Below are 18,327 nucleotides of genomic sequence, written 5' to 3' on the forward strand. Positions count from 1 at the left end.
GCATGCTTGTGTCGTGTTTTGTTGATTGAGTGGTGTATTTATGATTTTTCCGCTCGAACTTAGTTCCTCCTAGTAGCTCGGACTAAACTTAACTGGGGGGAGGGATAAAGGGCCTGATGCGCGTTCCTCCACTTGCCACTTGATGCCTTTTCCCTTCTACGATTGTTTCTTGCAATGCCCAACAAAACCCACCAGACGCTCAAGCTTTACATAAGTCAGACCCTATATGTATACATAGATATCTAAATATAGGTGTATGGTTTATATCCGTTATGGTAGAAGGAATGACTGCTCTATATATATGTGTAGTCATGGTGTATATCTATAATATCTGTATCTTTTACAATTTCGCATTTTGTATATTTAATAACGACAACAACAACTAATTATTGCTTTTCGGTTTTTTTCTCGACATTTTTGCTTGTTTTTTTGTTTAGACATTTGTTTTTTTTGTTTTTTTTTTCCGCTTAGACTACTTAAAAAAATCATTAATAATTTACTAAAACTCTAGAACAAAATCAACAAAACTGTGGAGGGAGGAGCTTAAATAAATGGGCGTTGGGGACCAGCAGGTGTGGGGGGAGGGGCGGAGGGTTTTGGGGACGGGAAAAGCTGTTATACGCTAGCTTATTATGAATATTTCATGTTTTCCTCTTTGCCGCATTTTCATTCTGCTTCTATTTGTATCTGTAGTAGGATTAAGAGATGTCATTTGTAGTTAGAGAGCTGTAGTTGAGTTGCGTTCGCTATTTCAGTACTCTATGCTTTTTGTTTTTCACTGATTTTCCATCTGTTCGTTAGCTGTATGGTTAGTTTAGTGTATTGAGACGGTGGTGCCTGTGCTGCTGCTGCTTCGTCCTTCGCCGCCGCGTGTCCTTCAATTCCCTCACGTCCTGAGCATCAGCAGGAGCCACCAGGACGAGGCGCCCACCCACAGTAGGCAGCTGATGAACTGGCCACCGCTTCCGCGGCTCAGCCCATGGACGTCGGTCGCCGAGCTCCGACTGCTCCGCGCCGCTCCCTCGATGATGTTGTTGTTGTCCAGCTCGTGCAGCACCGGCAGCTCGCTGAGGTCGGAGGCGGGCGGCGGAGCGGTACGCTCGGTGGGCGGGGCCAGGGGGCGCTTCGGCTTGCACCGCCGGTGCTTCTTGTACGTCTTGGTCACATTTATGCTGTAGCCCTCGAGGAACTCGGAGCCCTGTGGGACGATAAAAAGAGAGAGGAAACGGCAAACATTAGCGGCTGTGGCTCTGTATATCTGTATATAATAAATTACGACATTAATTAAATTCTTCTCTTTGCCTTTGCCCAACGTTTTTTTGGTTGTTTTCCTTTCGGGACGGAGCGAGCGAGCGAGCGAGGAAATTGAAAAGCTTATTTATGCCGTGGACAGTGCTGGAAAAACGCTGAAGGACGTGAGCCAAGAAAAACGGCAGGATACTCTTTTCGAGAGGAAGTGTTTTGGAATTAAATTGGCCAAAATCCAGTTTATATCATCAGTAAATTTAATTTAGATTAGATTCCCAAGCCAGTTAAATAAATTTGTATTCATTTACCGGAAATATAAAAAGCTATAATCAAGGGCTCACGGAAATAGTTCCAGCAAAACATTTTCCAAACAGAGACAGGGTAAACAGCACCCAAGCTTAAGTGAAATCCTGGTACAATTGCAAAACAATGAAGCTTCAGAGCAGGTTCAGCTCGCTCTTCACTCCTCCCAATCTTCCCACGCCCACACGGTGTTTACTCCTGGAGTCCCCAGTGAATTCGCTGGCAAAATTTTGTGTTTTAATTACGCTGAATAAATTTGTGTTTATAAATAGGTGGTGGTGGCTGGTGGGGAGATCCTGGGACTTGTGCTGCGGTCAAATATTTTATGCCCAGTCGAAAATCTAAATCTAGCGAATGTCTGCATTTGTGTAGGGGCGGGTGGGCGTGGCTGACTTCATAACGAGTGTTTACTAATAATATTATGCAAATCGCGCGACGGCCACGACGACGACGATGGCAGAGCTCGTTGTTGGTTGTTGAATATTTGAAAAGGCATTTTGTGAATCGTTTTGGGGGCGTTCACAGAAGGACCAAAAAAAAAAATGGAATTCCATGGGAGCAACCGAATGCTTGACAGACGTATCCAGGTGTGGGTTCGAGAACAGTTCGCCTCTTGTTGCCACTGACAGACATTTTAATTGAAAAGGAATGTGTGTTTGTCTGTGTTTTGCTCCGCCGCTGTTTCCATGGCCATTCAGGTTGAACAGTATAAAATGTGCAATTTTGTTTTATGCATAAATTGGAGGCTTTAATAGCTCGCTCTGGCCTGAATTTTCGTTTGAGAATTTTCTTTCTGCCGGCTGCCCCAAAGCTAGGCCATAGATTTTCCCCGTGTCTGTGTGCAGAGATTGACATGCTAATTAGGTGGGTCCGCTTTGTCCTTTTTTTTTTTTTGGTTGCTCCGCTTTGCCGGCTTTGAAAGCCCAAACAGGGCCAGAAAAGTGCGCTACCATATTTTATATTATGCTAATTAAGTTGACCCAAAATAAGGGCCGACCATAAAGGAGTTGGTGCTAAAGTCTTGATTGTACTGCACGGTGCTCGGCTTTCGGCTACGACCATAACTTTATATCAATCAATCAGTTTTCAGGGCATTTCCCAGTTGGTTAGGCGTCCGGAATTCGTTCGGCTGAATTGCTCACTGAGCCCCATCGGCTTGAGATCTTTTTGCGACCAGGAACTAGGCCTTCCGACTCACCGAACCCCGGGGATCTGAGGGCTTTGTGGAAAACTAATCACAGACTTCTTTCGCTCCTTTGTCACCTTTTTGCCGCTGTATATTTTCCGCTACATTTAACTGCCGTTCACCTTTTGCCCAAACACACCCACACGCAGAACTGTGGTATTTTTTGCCCGCCTCTCTGCTAATTTGGGCGCTTCGAGGGTTTTTACAAATTCGATGGGCCTGTCCGTCAAGTGGGTGGGGGTATGGCTGTGGGTGTGGGTGTGGGGATGCTGCCTCCGGGTGAGTTCTTCAATGAATTATTGACTAAAGGACAGCTGCAAAAAAATGGCAGAGACTTAAGCGAACCGAGCTGAAATGGCCAGCAACATTTAACGCAATAGCACGGAAAATCGATGGCAATTCAAGCGTTGATAATTTTGCTCGGGAGTCTCAGTCGAAGTCGGAGCCACAGGCAAAAGTCAGTGGCATAAAAATGGCAACAATTTCCAACTTAAGCAATTTCCCACAATTTCCACAGTGCAAAGTATTAAAGGCGGACCCAGCGAAGGCGGCGAAAGAGAATGCTAGAGAATCATGCTCATATGGGAGCATTCAGTCAGTTGGTCTAAACCATTTTGGACGTGAATTAGAGCCAGCTGGCTGGGAAGCATTGGGTCCTTGGTCCTCCAGTTTGGTCCTGTTCCTGGTTCGCCTCACTGTGTGACCCATTAGAATGATCGTTGTCGAAGTCGTACGTGTGTTGGCCTGATATATGCGACTCAGTCGAGCCAAAGGGAAGCCCGCTATCCGCTATCCACCATCCACTCTACAATCTGCACTCCAGACTGCCGTAAAGTGGCGCCTAACAAACTCGAACGAACGCTGCCCATGGCCGCAATGCAATTGATTGCACTTTATAACGTGCGGTTTCCGGTAGACATTACCCGCATTTTGCCCCAACCGATGGATGTGCGGGGCTGTGGGGAATGTGGGCTGGCCCTAATGTCTTTTCTGCTTTAACCCACCAACCCAGCAACCCACCCACCCAATGAATAAATGAGCACTTGTCTGGCTCCTGCTGCTGAATGTGGGCGAAAGTGGGTCTGGATGGGTGGTGCCATCAAATGGCAGCAAGAAAAATTATCCCAGATATTGTCTAGCAATTTAGCTGATTAAGCTGATGGATGTAAAGCAGCAGCAGGACGGGCGAAATGTTCCCGGCGATTAGGGCGAACGAGCGCAGCAAGGAGGACGAGATTGAGATGCCCAGATAGATAAAAAGGGTTAATGCGATTTCAACTGTGACAGAGCGGACGGACAGGGAGATTTCCCCTGCTGGAAATCGCTGTAAAGCTGCTGCAAAGCTTCGCCCCGCTATCATCTGGCATAAATCGAAAAAGTCTGGCTTTAACTTACCGGCACCACATGATTCTTGGCCCCCCAGCAAATGGGCTTGAAGCTGCCCTTGCGTGTGGCCTCCTGGAATTCGCCAAATTGATTCTCCCAGTCGTAGGATATCAGACGTGCCTCCAGTGTCATCCCGGCCAATTCGGGTGGCGATGATATAAGCACGGGGTTCGAGTCGCTGCAAGATAAGACATTGGAGATGAGATGAGAGAGACGCTAAATAACATTATTAACTTTATTATTATTGTCAACTTTGATTAGGACTTAAAATTTATTACATTCGCAAACGGGAAGTCAGATGGGCCACCCCGAAAAGGCGCTTTGCCAGCAGATTTTCAACTTTTACCCCCAGAACCAGAAGGGCGGGTCCTGATCCCCGGCTTCGGCTGGTGGATTCCCTTTCTGTCGGTAAGTCCTGGCAGATTTACGCTCGGATTTTGCTCGGGAAAGGCGCGCGCTCAACAAAAACTTGAGCTAATTAATCTTTTAGATTTTCATTTGTGACGCGTCAAATACGTTGTTACAATTTCGGTCTGCCAAAGCGAAATAAAAACCGCACACGAAGCGGGCCAGGGAGACCTCGAGGGTAAGAAAAACCTAACAAATGGGCCAAAAGTGTAAAACCTCAGCGCCAGGCAATCAGTGGCGTAGTCTGGGAGGGGTTGGCAAACCCCGGCCGGAACAGGAAGAGTCAAGGGGAGATGACTAATGGATTGGCTCATGGAAGTCATTTCTGTGGCTCTGTTTGTTTGCTGATTATTCAATTGTGTCAATCCCGCTGCTCGGGCCCTTCTCCTATAACAAATATGTATAATTTGGCTTTTTAATTTGATTTCTGTTTTTACTTAGGACTACCCATTTATCATGAGCAGAGTATTTCAAAGGCTTCGAGGCAAAAGGTCTTTTTTAGAATCAGACTGAAAGCGATTTATTGTCATTAGTTGTTGTCAGATTGCCGCGATTTTACAAAAGAAAGAGAACTTTGGAAAGCTCAAAAAGCGAATTGAACACATTGATAAATGGAGCAGAAGAAACCTTTTATGTATTGATAGAAGTAAGGCAGAACTAAAGTGGAATGAAATAAAAATAATTTTAAAAGGATCTTTTCTGAGTATTATCTTTTATTTTTGTAGATCCACAAATTCTATCATAATAAAATGAATAAAAAAAAAATTAAAAAATGCTATTTCAATTCAAACAATTTTTGTATAAATTTCTTTTAAAATATTTCTAATATCATGTATAATAACTAAATTAATTGGATGATTAACTGATCTTGAACATTTTTTTTTTACAAACGGGATTCCTTTAAAAGTAGCATTCTAAACTAAAAACTTTCCACGCAAAACTCCTTCTAGATGTTATATTTAATTCCCTGTGCTGGATTATCCATATCATCGCTTCACCCCTTTTGCTCACTACACCACTGGCCAGGATAGGATGTTGTGCAATATAAATTCCTTCTATATATTCATCTCATCTCATTCATTCCCTCCATTCATTCATTTCGCTTCGTTTCGTTTCGTTTGGTTTGCTTTGGCTGGCTCAGTGCTGTCTGCCCCTCGACGTGTCCGTCCGCCCTTACCATTAGGCTAATTAATTTTGTTCTTTGCCGGGCATTACGAAAAATGTTGCTTTAATTTCATAGAGCCCACACACACACATAGCTAGAGAGGGGGAGCGGGGGAGACGGAGCAACGCACATTTTCTTTGTGCTCTCCTGCGAGTTGTTTTTGGCGGCTGGCAGAATCCTTTGGAAGCCGCAAACAAATCTCTTTTAATTAATTTATGATTCCACTCAATCCGCATCGAGGGTTGTGTCTGCGATAGTCCTCTCCGAATGGGAGAAAGGTGCCGGGGGTGGCGAGGGGCGGGGGTGGCAGGGGATGACTCCTGCGGCGAGAAACCCAGTGATGGTGGGAGGAGGGAGGGGGTGGAAGTGCCGCTGCAACAGCCGCAACAATTTGCGGTTGGAAACACGAAAAATATTAATGTCTGCGGATTGATTGCAAAACCTCCCCCTCTCTGCGCCCCTCCGCCCACATCCTCTAATGGCGCTGGCCACTTGTGCGAGTCCTCCCGCATGTCCATGTCCGTGCGGTCCGTATCCGTGTCCTGCGTCCCGCAATAATAATAATATAAAATAATATATGGCCCGGCCCTTCTACGTCCATCTGTTTTGCGGCAGTGCATTGCACTTGAAGAAATGTATGTGTGCTGCTTTTTATTATTATTAGTTTGAATTTACCCAAAATGAGGAAAAATATACTGCACTTAATATAATTAATATATATTATAAGCATTCTCATAAGTGGCGGTTCCAAGATTTTGTTGTAAGGGGGGATTTCAGAAGATATTTGTTGTTGCATACTTCTTGTTACGAGAATCATGCCCGGATCCACAGGGACAAAATTAATACGAATGGGGTACTATCTCGTAACAAGATATTTCTCATAAATGTTCCTGTTTTAATATAACAAATTATGAACTTTCTTTAAGCATTTATTCTTCCTGCTAGGTAAGCCTTTTTCTCCCTGTGCATCTGCAGTGCATCTCCCTTTTACATTTGGTGTTTTGCGGTTCATTGGTTGGGTGTCGACGGGAGTTGGGGGAGGGACGTTTCGGGACGTAAGGTTCGCTTGCTAATATATCCGGCCTGCATGACCGTAACCGAGGCCGCCGTGACCTCCCGCACACACATATAATAAATATAAATGCAGTGGAAACTCACACAGATGTGGGTAATGTAAAAACGGGATAACATCCTAGAGAGGATGTTGCCCCGCCCACCACTCACCACTCGAACGCCCCGCTGTGCGGCATCAATCGCCGGCGTTTTAGCCTTATCGCCATTGACTTCATTGGCACTCAGTATAATTAAAATGATGGCCCAGCAGCAACAGGAATCCGGCCAACTAGCCGGCAGCAACATTCGGCAGGACAAAGGATGCCGTGCGAGGGATTGGGATTGGGGGGTCTCTCTGGTTTGGCATTGTTGATTATAAAATCCAATGGCACATCACAATGCCAGCCCCGAAATGCATTTCGAGCGGAACCAGCTCTAGGCCATGGCCATGGATTCCAGCAGCAGCAACTCCAGCTACTGCTGCACTTCAGCACTTCTTGTGCACATCCATTTCCACTTCGGGAATGGGCTTGGCTATGGGTAAGGGTATGGGATTGGGTTTGGGTTTGGGTTGCAACTGCAATGCGCTTTGCAATGGGTTTATTTATGTAGCGTTATGACGACGGCGCAATTCCACAAAAGGAGGCGAAGGGGCGTGGCACAGTAGCTCTGTAGTAGCGGAGGCCAAGTGTATGTTCGTGTGCATTTATGACCTCCTGTTCGCATGGGGGCAGAATTCAATTTTGAAGCCGAATGCAATTGCAATTGGCATAACGACCAAATGACCGTTCTTGATGACAAATGAAAACTAAAATGGCCAGGGTTTGGGGTGAGGAAAATGGGTGTATATCAATCTAGCTATTAAAATCTCGGAAAAGAAAGAAATGCACAAATCATGTTAACTATAAGTCACAGCTAATAGATAATGGTGCTTTGGCAAAATGACAATTCGAGGAAAGGCTCAAAACTGTAGGTAAATTAATTCAAGAGAGCAGTTTATTAACTATTGATAGTATCTTCAATAGATATTTTTGGGAGCAATAACAGGTATAGCTTGAAAAATTTCGATATTTTGACAATATTGATTTAATAATATTGATGTTTTGAAGGAAAAAGATAAATTAAATATCGAGAATTAGAATTATTTTTTCAAGCTCTATTAACACGTCTCCAGTTTTTCAAAGCTCTCATTTGAAATGGTCCTAACAAAATTTTAATATACCCAAATTAAATAAATATAATAAACGCTTTCAATGAACTTGATTCTCTAAGGAAGCAGCGTCGCTTTAAAGACGAACCAGATTAATTAACTCAACAACTTTTTACGCGTCTCAAAAGTAGAAACTTAACAAGCGAAGGCAAAAACATCTCGCCGGATAATTGCGATGAGCCACGCAAGGAGTATCGATAACAAAGCGAACGAAACCGAAAGACCGAAAAATTCCGTGTGTGCAGCCAGTCATCCGATATGCAAAGATGAAGGCCTGGCCGCGAAGGAAAAGTCATAAAGTAATAAAGGATATCATGAGCCTTAATGAGGCTCCCTTTTGGGAAGACGAAACTGGACACAAAGAGGATATCTATATCACTCAGCCCCAAACAATTAACGAAAGCTGCGACCCAACGGCAAGCACTATAAAATGAAGCCAATTTGCGTAGCTCAACAAACAGAAAACGCCAATAAACAAAGGCGGGCGGAGTGGGCCGGGAAAACAACAGAGGACACGGAAAGCGGGAGTGGAAGTGGAAATGCACACAACTTGAATAATTACTTTGATTTTAATGCCGGCACCGGATCCAGGCCAGTGGTGAGTCAGATACAAACGCACGTACAATTAAAATTAATTTCAGTGGCCATGGCAAGTGCGTAAATTGTAAAAACCACTATCACATTATTTTTTCTGGTTTTCCCTTTTTTCTCGACGCTTTCGTTTCGTTCGTTTGGCGCTCAAAAAAGCACACCCGAAATGGTCATCGGGCCGCACGGAAAAATCAGGCAACAAAACCCCAAAACGTAAAACGTAAATTAAGCCAATAACGGGGCAATCGGGCCCGGGCATCGGACCGATTCAGGAATCAGGCTCTGGCCAAAGGACTCGTGAAAGGGAATGAACCGTGTGCGAGTATGTGGCTGCGAGCAGGCAGCCGAATGGGCGCATGATCAATGGAGCTCCGCGATTCCGCAGTTGCACGCTAAGAAAATAGTTAGGAAATGTTTTAAAACATAGGAAAAATTTCAACAGGAATGGAGTAGAATAAAGAATTTCAAAAAAAGGTGTCCGTTTCATGAAATTCGTAAAAACATGTTACAATTTAAGCTTTATTCGTATATGTATGTTAAGCTAAAAACAAATTGATTAACATTTTGTCATTCATTTTTCGATCGTTTCTATGGCTGGTTTTTATGAATTGCATTAAAAGTACGGACAAACGGACGGACAAGCGGACGTACAGACGGACATAGCTGTCCGCATCTGCTAGCAATATCAGTTATTACGATTCTTTATGAAAGAATTAAACTATAAAATGTAAATATATAACGAATAATAAGATTTTTCCCTTCTTTACAATATTAGAGTCAATAGACTTTAAGAATTGAATTTGTTTCAATCATCTCAACCATTTTCACACAAAAATCCCGAATCTTTTCTCTCTGTACTGCATTGCATTCCCCTGCCAGTTGATGTCCTCTTGCCTGCTCCTGCATTTCCTCGCAGACGCCCTACAACCACTGCTCATCACCCACCACCCACCGCCCTCTCCTCGGATACATTGTGTGCTTTATGTCCTTGGGCCCCGACGCACGCTAACGACTTCAATGAGTTTTGCATGATGACGACGACAACGACGACAACGTGGTCCAGCCTTCTGATGGGCGCCCCATAATTCTCCCCCACATCCACACCCATATTCCACCCACCCATCTGGGCTGCTCCATCATCACCACTCTCGTTACTGTGTCGCATCTCCCACCGACCGAGTGTATCTGTGTGTTGGTCAATTGAGCCACAGTTGAACTGCAAACAATTTTGGAAACCCCTTTGATACACTCGCCGAAAATCTGTGCGTATCAAATTAAATTGAATTTCAACCACAATAAGCATTACGGGAGGGGAGGGGGAGGCTCTGATTGCGAGGATACCGGTTGGCATTTGCAAGTGGCTTATAATTACATTAGTTGCAGACCAATTGAGCCTCAATTTGGCCGCCCGATGCTGCTGGCTGCGACCTGTGTGCATCATTAGCTTATCATTCAGTGTGGCATGCCCAATCGGAACGAGTCACCGGTTATATATGGCCACTGTTGTGTGAACCGGAAGATAAAAACCATTAATTTTGTGCCAGGATTTTACCAAAGTCTAGTGCAAGCGAAAGTGCCGAGTATATTTCAATCAAGGCAGGCGTTTAATGTGACAACTATCAGTTTTGGTTTAAATATTAGACAATTTTCCATACTTTTTCTTCGCCTGTTTAATTGCTCTGCAACGGCAATTTAAGGGGATTAAAAAGTTTAGAGTGCACAAGGGCACAACTCTATAAACGGACCACATATACGCAGTTCCCCCCGCCAACTCAATGGCCATGTTATTGTTTCGCCTGTGTTCGTTTTCTATCATTGTTTAATTAAACCTGAAGCGTACAACATGCGGTACCTGCGGGCGATCTAGACATAGAACAAATAGGAGCCGCAGTCCTCGCCACGCCTCACCACCCATTGAATTTCCATCACTCCCGATATTCCGGTATCCCTGTATTCAACCCACCGAATTCGTTCGTTCGTTTGTTGTTGTCGTTCGGGTTTTCATTATGAATTTTAATCCTCATATCGCATTCGCACTTTCGGTTGCAGGAGCTCCAGGCCCAGGACAGAGGATCCAGGACCCAGGACCCAGGACCCCGGACCCGGAAACGAAAGGGACTCAGAACCCGTAGCCGGACATTAAGCGCTACAAAATTGCAGTGGCCATAATAACTGACCGACAACAATAACAAGAAATGCAACAATGCGGGGCCGGGGGGGCATTGTATTAAACAAACAACAACAAGCGCGTGAAACAACAACGGCAACAATAACACGAGCGGAGATGGCCCGAAACAAGGCCTCCCGACCATGGCAGTCCCATAACGACAGACAATTGCAAATGACTTTATCAATTCATGTCGATTTCGGGTACACGCAGTTCAGTTCAGATGTCGTTGGAGGGGAGGGGAGGTCGGTGTTTGGGGTCCATGAGTCCATGAAGTGGACATTGTCTGGACAAAAAGCCAGTGCATGCGCTCCCCTGCCCTCCCCAATCACTTACAACAAAAAGTTGTAAGCAGACAAAGCCAGCAGATGATGGCTCTGTGTGTTTGCCCGCTTCGATTGTCCGGGTTTAGTGGCATGAAAAGCGATGGTATATTGAATTTATTTGAGGCTTCTCAGATCCTTTGGCTAACCCCTTATCAGAGATTGTGATTAGGACTGCTTCATTTCCATCTTGTCTAAAACCAATCAGGCCGCAAATACCCAACTAACAGTCGCTTTTCATCTTAATGTAATCTCGAGGTCTTCCCACCCGAGTAACTCATTTAGGTGGCCATGTTTTCCGCTCCTTACCTTTTTGCCCGGACCAACCGTAATCCATTTATGCCGTTTACTTTGATTTGCGGTGGAGAACCACGGCAGACCGTAGAAAATTATCTTTGATTCGGCCTGATTCGATTCGGCCCTGGCCTGTGTCAATAGGATGTGATTAATAGGGCGTGCCAAGTCCTCTGCCTTAATTTCGACTAATTTTCAGCGCACGCTTTAATACAATATTTATGGGCTCGTGCGGATTTATCCTAGGATTGAATGGTTGGGGCTGCACCACCAGCGGAGCCATCGAAGAGTCAAGTGCGGGTGGGGGTTAAAGGACCATGAATGGACCCTGAATGACGGCTGAGTGATGGCTGGTTGGTTGGTTGGATGGGTGGAAGGCTCCTGTTCGCTGTTTATTTAGCACTTGACGGTAATAGAAATCAATATTTTCTAAATAAAAGCGAGGTCTCTCCGGCGAGGTCGTGGCTTGCTGTTGCCGTCCCTGCTGTCTCGTAATTTATTTTTCCACATTCACAATTCTCAATTAGAGCAGAGCTGGGTGCAGTGCTCGGTGCTCAGTTCATTTTCCGATTGTTTGTTAGGCAAATACTTCAGAATTGAGAATACCCGAGTACGGCAACGAGGACCCGACCTCTAGTCCTCCCATTTCCACATCCCCTTCTCTCCTTGGTCGCCACTGCGAGTTCGTTAGGTGATTTGGTTATGCAACAACATCATTAAATCACCAATTACTTTAGTCAACAGAGGAATAAACCGAATTTCCTTATACACAAGCCGAGTCCCGACAACGTCGAGTGGGTGGAACGAAGAGTACGGAAGAGGTGAAGAGGAAGCTACAGAGAAGCTACAATGGATCCAAATTGAATGTGAATAGCGGGTAAATTGATTGGGAGAGTATGGAGCTGGCTTTCTGGAGCTCAAACTACTACATCTTGGCGATTAATTATTGCAAAGTGCACCCGTTTATATCCTTTTGAGCCCTAAAGTCACCTCTTCGTTACCTTAGATCAATTCCTCAACAGACCCTCGGCATAATGGAGTAAGTTTCCCTTTGAAATGTTCACGCTCTCCGTGCTACATATTCTTATTCGGAATGTGTCAATTTTCATTAGCCCTGGATCGGCATCCGGATCCGGAATGCGCCCACGCCCACCCAGGACTATCCATGCAATTTTGATGGCTGAGAAGATGGCGAAGGGGAAGTAAAGTACTTACGTTGCCAGTTGCTCGATGCCAAGCGAGTGCAACACTGTGGGCAGACTCGGCAGTGAGTGACACGTTGTCAGCTTCTTCTGGCGCGGATAGTAGAGTGTCAGCACCGTGCAGCTTTCTTCCTTCATGGTAAGTCCACCTGTGCGGGAGAAGAGGGGAGAATCGGAGAATCAGACGAAATGCATAAGAAATGCAGTTGTGAAAAACAAAAGCGGTATATCCCCGAGCCCAAACCCAAGCCCAAGCCCAGTTCCGTAGAATGCAAAGAGTGTCACCGAGAGTGGGCGACTGGCCAGGTAGGACCTCGTCCTCCTCCTCGTCCTGCGGCTCAGGCTGGCTTGGCTGACTCCGACTCGCAACAAAGGACGAAATTAAGCGGCCGCTGCAGTTGGCAGCCCAGTAAAACAGCCAAGGCGCCATCATAATAATATTGCAAAATGGAGACAGCGTCGATGCTGATGGCTTGGAACAGAAGCGCGGGTATTTCTTTATTTGAGTTTCTTTCGTTCCAGCTGGGCACACGCCTCACTGCCTCACTGCTCACTGTCTACGGATCTATCTTGTTCTGTTCTGCTCCATTCTGTACGGTGCAACATCGTTACGTTTGTCTATTAGGACTCAGTGTGTCTCTATTGAGAGTTGTCACCCGTCTAGCAAATCCCCACTCCCCTGGCGAAGTCTCTACCTCTTCGTTCCCGCCTGCTGAATTGTGTAGATTGTGTTTGAATTTGTGCAAGCAAGCAAGAAAGTCAAATTTACGTTAGGTGCTGTTTTTTTCACCACTTCGCGAGACAATAATGGGACTGCAGTGGAGTGGCTGGCACTTGCTTTGTAATTCTGAAGCATATTTTAATTCAACAACATTTTAACAACAAAATAAATATAGTGCTGAAGTTATAATTATGATCAACTAAATTTAAGTAAGATTATTACTTTAGTTGCTTTTTTTCCTAATTAACTACTAAAATGTAAAATTGAAAGGCTTCGATTATAAAAAAACAAATAGCAGTATCTTTTACAAATTGCTTCATTCTTGCGCCCTTCTATGCACTTCTCATTGAATTGAATACCTTTATCTATTTTTTTACACCAGAAAGATCATTCTTTTTGTTTAACTACTAAACTGTGAAATTGAAAGGCTCTGACTATAAAAAAAACAAAAAGCAGTATCCCTTACAAATTGTTCCATTCTTGCGCCCTTCTATGCGCTTCTCATTGAAGTGAATTCCCGTTGCTTCACTATGCACTTCTCCATCCTTCAAAATCAGTTCTTTCCATTATCGTTGTCTGTTGTGTCAGCTTCACATTTTGCCATCTTCCACTATTCCAATCTCATTAATAACAACCTCTATCCAGACTCCGCCAAGCCATTGTACCGCATTGTCCATTTCGTTGGAGTCCTGAGCAGCTGTCACAACAGGAGCAGCAGAACGAGGACCAGGACAACACCCACGGCACCCACTGTAACACCTGCCATCCCGGCCACCCGTGTGCTAAGTGAAATGTTTCACTGTCTTGGTTTATGTATTTTACAATGACGTGGCTGCTCTGTCTTCGCCGGCGGGATCCACCGGCTCCTCCTCCTCCGCAAAAGTGTGGCCGGCGCCTTTGTCTTGGGCCTTCGTGTGCAACGGTTCGTTCTGGTTCTGGTATCCGTCTCCCCCAGACCGCCGCCTGTCGCATATCGTTTGGCTGATTTAAATGTGTCATAACGACGATTGCTCGCCGTTGCCACTGCCTGTTTACACAGTCCCCTCGTCCCTTTCACCAACCAACTCCTGTTTACGCCCCAGCGCCATCGGCAATTTCATAGAACATTTTCGCTCACGACAATGTTGGGACTGCTCCGCTGGCTTCGTTTCGTCCTTTCGCCTTTCGCAATTTACTGAATTTTTTGCAATCTTTATGGCTGTTTGGGCTGGGGGTGCGCTTTCTTCAGTGCACTTCCATATACACACAGAAGTTTATATATATATACTCCCCGAGCACTTACCCAGGGTAATTGCCTTTCGTGACGAACTGTCATAAATGCATTCGGCGATGAGTCTATCCCCGGGCAGGGAATGCACCGATTGTGGCAAACGTCGAAAGTCCTGATAGGCAACATCTATATTGCTGTCGTGTGCAATTGGCGGCAGCTCCTCGGTTTGTCGTATCTGCAAATGGAAACGGGGTTAGGATCAGAAGTTAGCTCATTAGCATGGCATTTTAAGCACAGTATCCCGGGGCTATGGAAATCCAAGGGCACTCACCTGGCGGAGCTTAACCTCCTTGCCGATCTGGTGGGTGCGCATCATCACGGCGAATATGTTGATGCCCTGCTGGGGGAAGGCGTAGCCGGTGCAGTCCTCGATGCACTGGCCCTCGGAAACGACCCGCTTCTGGCCCGGCGGAATGATGTGTCGCCAGTTGGGGTCCATTCCTGCGAAACGAGAGAGAGTGAAATTCAGTACGGTTTCGGTTTGTAAAACGTTTCAGTGCTTTTAATTAACGGTTCGACGGGGTTCGAGTGAGGAGCTCTGCTAAAAGCTGCCGTGGTTAACAGACCCGGAATGTGAAAACCCCAACCTCGTTATCATCGCTCATCAGTGTCTCTCCACCGCCATCAGCCATCCGCCATCCTCCTGCACTCGACACTCTATTTAACTTTGAACGCTGATTTTCTTTTTCAAGAAATTCTTCACAAATCAAATTTTAGCATTTTTCAATTTTTCGGGGAGCGCGACTTTGTTGCTCTTATGTTTGCGCCACGTTGGCTCAATTAGTTAAATGTTGCGGAATATTGTTCATACAGCGGGATCCCCCGGGCCTTTTGCCCCGCCGCTACCCACACTCAATTAGGGCCGGGCGACACGCGGCCAGGCTGAAAAAATATTTGAAATTCATGTGCTACATATAAATTGGGGGCTCCTTCTCTGCCGGCTGTTTGGCATTTCAATTGTTGTGCGTGGGAGGGGGAGGGGTTATAGTATGCCAATCAAAATACTCGCGGGAAATACTTGGCATTGCTGGAGGAGCCCATTTCTGAATTCAGCCGGCAATTGATTTCCATTTTTGTGTTTCGCGCTCTTCTCTTATTGTTTCGGCCTCGTAAATCTGAGCTTAAATGTTGTTTAAATCCTTTATCCCTACAACTCGATTACAACTTAAATGATAAAGTTAAAGAGACTTCCGCGACGAGATTTGATCAATTTTCTTTATATGGCAAGCCAATTAAGGCACTGAAATCATTTCAGTATTGAATACTCCAATTTTAGATTAGTTTCCAATTGCATTAACTATTTTCTGATTGCCTTCTCATTTATTTTTACAACTTTTTGCCGCAGGTGCCTGCCTCTTCCGTCATGCCGCTGACCTACTTTCTTTCTACTCCTTTTTCCCGATCTGGCTCATCCGCTTTAATCCCATTGAACCTGCGTAAAAATATTAACTTTAAAACCTTTTGCATAAAATATCCATTTGGCCGGCCGTTGTGTTATCCTTTTTCCAATTTAACAACCTCAACGGGCAGAATATTACGTAATGAATTGAATTTTACACCCGGTGTTGGCACAGTTGGGAATGCCCAGCTTTATGCCCATAACCATAACTACATGCATACATCTATATATATGGGAATATATGTAAATTTGCTTTGCATATTTGTTGGCGAGATTATTTCTATTAATTTTCATAGTCGCCACCGAATGGGTTTTTGGCTTTGTCATGTAGCAGGGAATCAATTTTCAATTACCAAAAAATTGTTTAACTATGCCGTGATGGCTTTAAAAAGTTTCCACCACCGAGTTCGACCGGCCACACGCCCCCTGGCTCCTATTTTTTGGTCATTTTACAAAGTGTCACGCGAGCGAAATCAATCAATCTAGCATGCGAGGGGAGCAGGACTTTGGGACTCGGGGCAGGACTTTATGATACTAAAATTCTCCATCATCAATTTAATTGAAAATTACGATTCATGCGAGCTCCCCCAATCGATGAGCTTTCATTTAAGAAGTTTTACGCTCTTCTTGGGAACGGCAAAAGTTTTGCGGCCATCCTTTAATTGATTTCCATTAACTTTCAATTCGATCAGTCCATTTGAATATTATCAAAGCGCACAGAGAGCTCTCGCTGTGAAATGGCTGGCTGGCCATCAGAGTTTCGAATTCGTTCGGATTCATTTCATTTCATTTCAATTCCATTCCCGCCTCTATTCCTCTCATTGCGTCTCTGCGAATTTCCATTCATTAAATCAAAATTCAATATTGGCCATGCGAAGCATGACGAAATTTGCTGGCATGGCCAAAAGGGGCGGACGGAATTGGGGGGCTGCGGGGGTATGGGGGATTGGCTCTATTTCTATTTGATTTGGCCCAAAGCGCGGCGGGGACAAGCTCGCTGGCAATTCATAACTACACATATTTTTCAAATCGATATTTAACGCTGCCATCCAGTTGGCGGGGGTTTTCGGCAGTTGCATGTTGACAGCCAGCACACGGCAAATGGCAGAATGCAAAAATGTCCGATTGCAACTTTTCTAATTATTTTAAATGGCAATTTGTGTCAAAGCGTCAGCTCACTCACTTTATGTCCCAGAAAGAGGGACTCCCGCCTGGCAGTCGAAACAATTTGATTAGCGACCATGGGAGACACAGATATCAGCAGTATATTTGTATATTTCGCCGCCAAATTCGCTGACTGAAACATGGCCCCGAAATCATATTTGGTAAAAACATTTTTGGGTCAGATGAATTGTGTGGTTGGAACTTAAAGCGGTTATTTTGTTCAAAATGCATATTCTTTAAAGGTTCGCCTGCCAATGATAAATACTTACACCCATTTAAAACTTGATATTAAACTATTATATTTTTTTTAATGTCAATTTTACCAGTACTGCTTGGTATAACCGATAAGCGAATAACATGCGCATATCGATTTGATCCTGAAATAAATTGATTTCCCTTAATTTTTTGGTAATGATCTTCTTTCAAATTGCCCATATGTGGGCCCCGTATCATAACTTTCCCATTTCCTCAATGATCAATGGATGTTCACTCATTTTTCGATAAGCTTTGAGCTGCAGATTACAATCCCCGAGCAGGCTTAACATGTCCCAACCTCATTTGTTTCGCCCCAAACTTCCAGCTCCCATCTCCAAGGTGCCATAAAAATTCGCCAAGCCGCAACATTAATCACAGATTCGCTGCATACACCAGGGCGCTATATCAATAACCAATTAAATTGAAATTAAATTTTGCCACAGCCAGCGGGAGCGAGACAGACGACCGCGAGGGAGGGGGACGGAAACAGACCGGAAACGTAGCAATTTCGCAGCTACTTATGCGTGTGGGACCCGGGAGCTTTGGCTTTAGCTTTAGCTATAGCTATAGCTCCCCTCCCCGATTCCTTACGCTCCGTAATTCAATTTATAGCAAACCAGGAGAAAATTGTAGCCAACATTTTATTTTTCGCTATGGCTTTCCTCATTTTTTATTTATTGACTTGCTTCTGCGAGTGTGTTTGTGCTTGTGTTTGTGTGCGTGGTATGCGTTAAATTCCAATTAAATATTTCAATGGCAAATGCCGTCTGCCGTCCCTAAAGCCCACCGAATCGGATCTCGTCCTCCCGCCCGATTCGTCCCCGGATTATACCGAAATTTTTCTCTGTTTTCGGCTTTTCCAAATTGTATTTTTCTATCAAGATGTATTAATCCACTTCTCTTTCTGTTTTTCGCTGTGCTTCAGTGTTCTACTCCGGAAGTTTTGGCAACACCTACTCAAAAAAGCAAAAAAAAAAAAAAA

At 44.7% G+C, this 18,327-nt stretch overlaps 1 protein-coding gene across 1 annotated transcript in view; it reads right to left on the reverse strand.

Annotated features, from left to right (window-relative positions):
• Positions 1-782: 782 nt before the first annotated feature.
• Positions 783-18,327, reverse strand: part of olf413 (DBH like monooxygenase olf413) — a 109,411-nt gene continuing 91,866 nt past the window's right edge. Inside the window, exons 7-11 of the mRNA XM_017148753.3 lie at positions 14,799-14,968; positions 14,540-14,702; positions 12,550-12,685; positions 4,133-4,301; positions 783-1,198 (exon numbers count right to left, since the gene is read on the reverse strand). Coding sequence (XP_017004242.1) covers positions 887-1,198; positions 4,133-4,301; positions 12,550-12,685; positions 14,540-14,702; positions 14,799-14,968 — 950 coding nt within the window. The 3' untranslated portion in view covers positions 783-886. The remainder of the gene's footprint in view (positions 1,199-4,132; positions 4,302-12,549; positions 12,686-14,539; positions 14,703-14,798; positions 14,969-18,327) is intronic.

Source organism: Drosophila takahashii, chromosome 3L (genome assembly GCF_030179915.1).
Source record: "Drosophila takahashii strain IR98-3 E-12201 chromosome 3L, DtakHiC1v2, whole genome shotgun sequence".
NCBI lineage: Eukaryota > Metazoa > Arthropoda > Insecta > Diptera > Drosophilidae > Drosophila > Drosophila takahashii.